Raw genomic sequence first — 1738 nt, 5'->3', positions numbered from 1 at the left:
TAGTTGTCCAGATAATTTCTTTCTATTTTTAGTAGAGACGGGGTCTTGCTCTTGCTCAGCCTGGTCTCGAACTCCTGACCTTGAGCGATCCATCCGCCTCGGCCTCCCAGAGTGCTAGGATTACAGGCATGAGCCACCGCGCCCGGCCTTATGAAAATTATTTTTATGTGTTATACAGATGAATTTGATGAGTAGAGAAAAAGTTTAGTCAGGGAGACTAATAATTTCCCTCTAAATTGAGGAAGAATTGAATTGAACTTAGGCTAACTACACTAATTTTACTTAATATATTCTTTGGTTTTTGGTTCCGAGAGTGATCAGTTTTTAAAATCTTTATTTGGAAATAGAGAATCATAACATAGGGAGAAGCTCTTAGATTAAATTTCCTTTTTTTTTTACTTCTTCAGTCACAGAATATTAAGACACACTGCAGTTATTTGTACCAGCCGGTCTTTGAATGTACGAGCCACTGTCTGCAGAAGTAATTCTCTTGAAGACGAAGAAGGCAGAGGAGGCAATATGCTAGTCTTTGTGGATGTGGAAAATACCAATACTGTAAGTTGGTTTAAAATTGAGTTTTGTTTTTAATTATATTTGAAGTGTGTCTTTTGTTTTTAGTAATGGGTTGTTTTTCCCTCCACAAAACAGCATAAGCTAGGAATTTTAGGAATGCTCTTAATCCTCCTTTATTTAGCTTTGTAATTTTATCCCTCAGTCCTCCAAATAAAAGGATCTGCTGATATTAATATGTTAGACATTCATGTGATATATAGTCCCATATACCAGTAATTCAATCTAAAAGAGATCTCATAAAGTGCTTTCTAGAAGTCTCACCATTCAGAATAATCGATTGATGTAATTAAATTTAAGAGGTTCATCTAGGATTTCACATTCAGTATTAACTTGGTAACCCCTCACTTAGACATTTCTGATAGTACCATTTTCTTTATATAAGGAATTTCCAAAATATTGCCATTTCTGTTTTTTACTCCAATATAAAAATGAATATTCTTGAAGAAGGTAATGTGATCTCATGACTAAAATGGGACCTTAGTCTCAGATTGACTCAGATACTTAACTGAAATGTTACTTATTAATTCCCTTTTAATTTGTAGGATATTTAGGGTTAATATGCCAATACTTTGGTGATCTTTTAAAAAATCAATAATTAGTATGACTAAGAAAATTTTAATGATTTCAGGTTTTTTTATTTCAAAATATTAAGGGGGTACAAATTTTTGTTACATGGATACCTTTTTTAAATCAAGGCTTTTAGTGTGCCCATCATCTGAATAGTGTTCATTGTACCTGATCCGTAGGGTTTTACCCCTCCACGTCTTCCTGCTCCCCCCTTCTTGATTTCTCGTGTCCTTTATTTACATCTCTTGTGCCTATGTATGCCCATAGATTAGCTCCCATAATTTCAAATTTTAAATTTGCACTTATTCAGGAGAATAAAAAAAGTTACATGCTGTTTAAATAACTTCATGGGCATTGACCATATATTGGGATTCTGGTTTGTGAGATTTTTTTTGTTGCTTGTTTTTTGCCTTAATGGGAATGAGATATCTCAGAAAGATGAGAAGAAATAAAAGGAAAATGCCATAGTTTTGATTATAAATTGATAATAAATAATTTTTGATCTATTAAATACTACCAATAATTCATTATGATAGAATTTAATAACTGAATGCCTTTGAGTATTTTAAAATATACTGCTGGCTGTGCATTATAGTCA

The 1738-nt window shown here is 32.9% G+C and overlaps 1 protein-coding gene across 1 annotated transcript in view; it reads left to right on the top strand.

Moving 5' to 3' along the window:
- The window catches only part of TRAPPC8 (trafficking protein particle complex 8), a 150283-nt gene that overhangs the window by 119864 nt on the left and 28681 nt on the right, over positions 1-1738 (top strand). Inside the window, exon 16 of the mRNA XM_012656570.1 lies at positions 408-559. Within this exon, the coding sequence (XP_012512024.1) occupies positions 408-559 (152 nt within the window). The remainder of the gene's footprint in view (positions 1-407; positions 560-1738) is intronic.

This window comes from Propithecus coquereli, unplaced genomic scaffold, assembly GCF_000956105.1.
Source record: "Propithecus coquereli isolate 6110/MARCELLA unplaced genomic scaffold, Pcoq_1.0 Scaffold51, whole genome shotgun sequence".
In the NCBI taxonomy this organism is placed as follows: Eukaryota; Metazoa; Chordata; class Mammalia; order Primates; family Indriidae; genus Propithecus; species Propithecus coquereli.
Note: the sequence above shows the minus strand (reverse complement) of the source record. Positions and strands in the feature narration are given on the sequence as shown.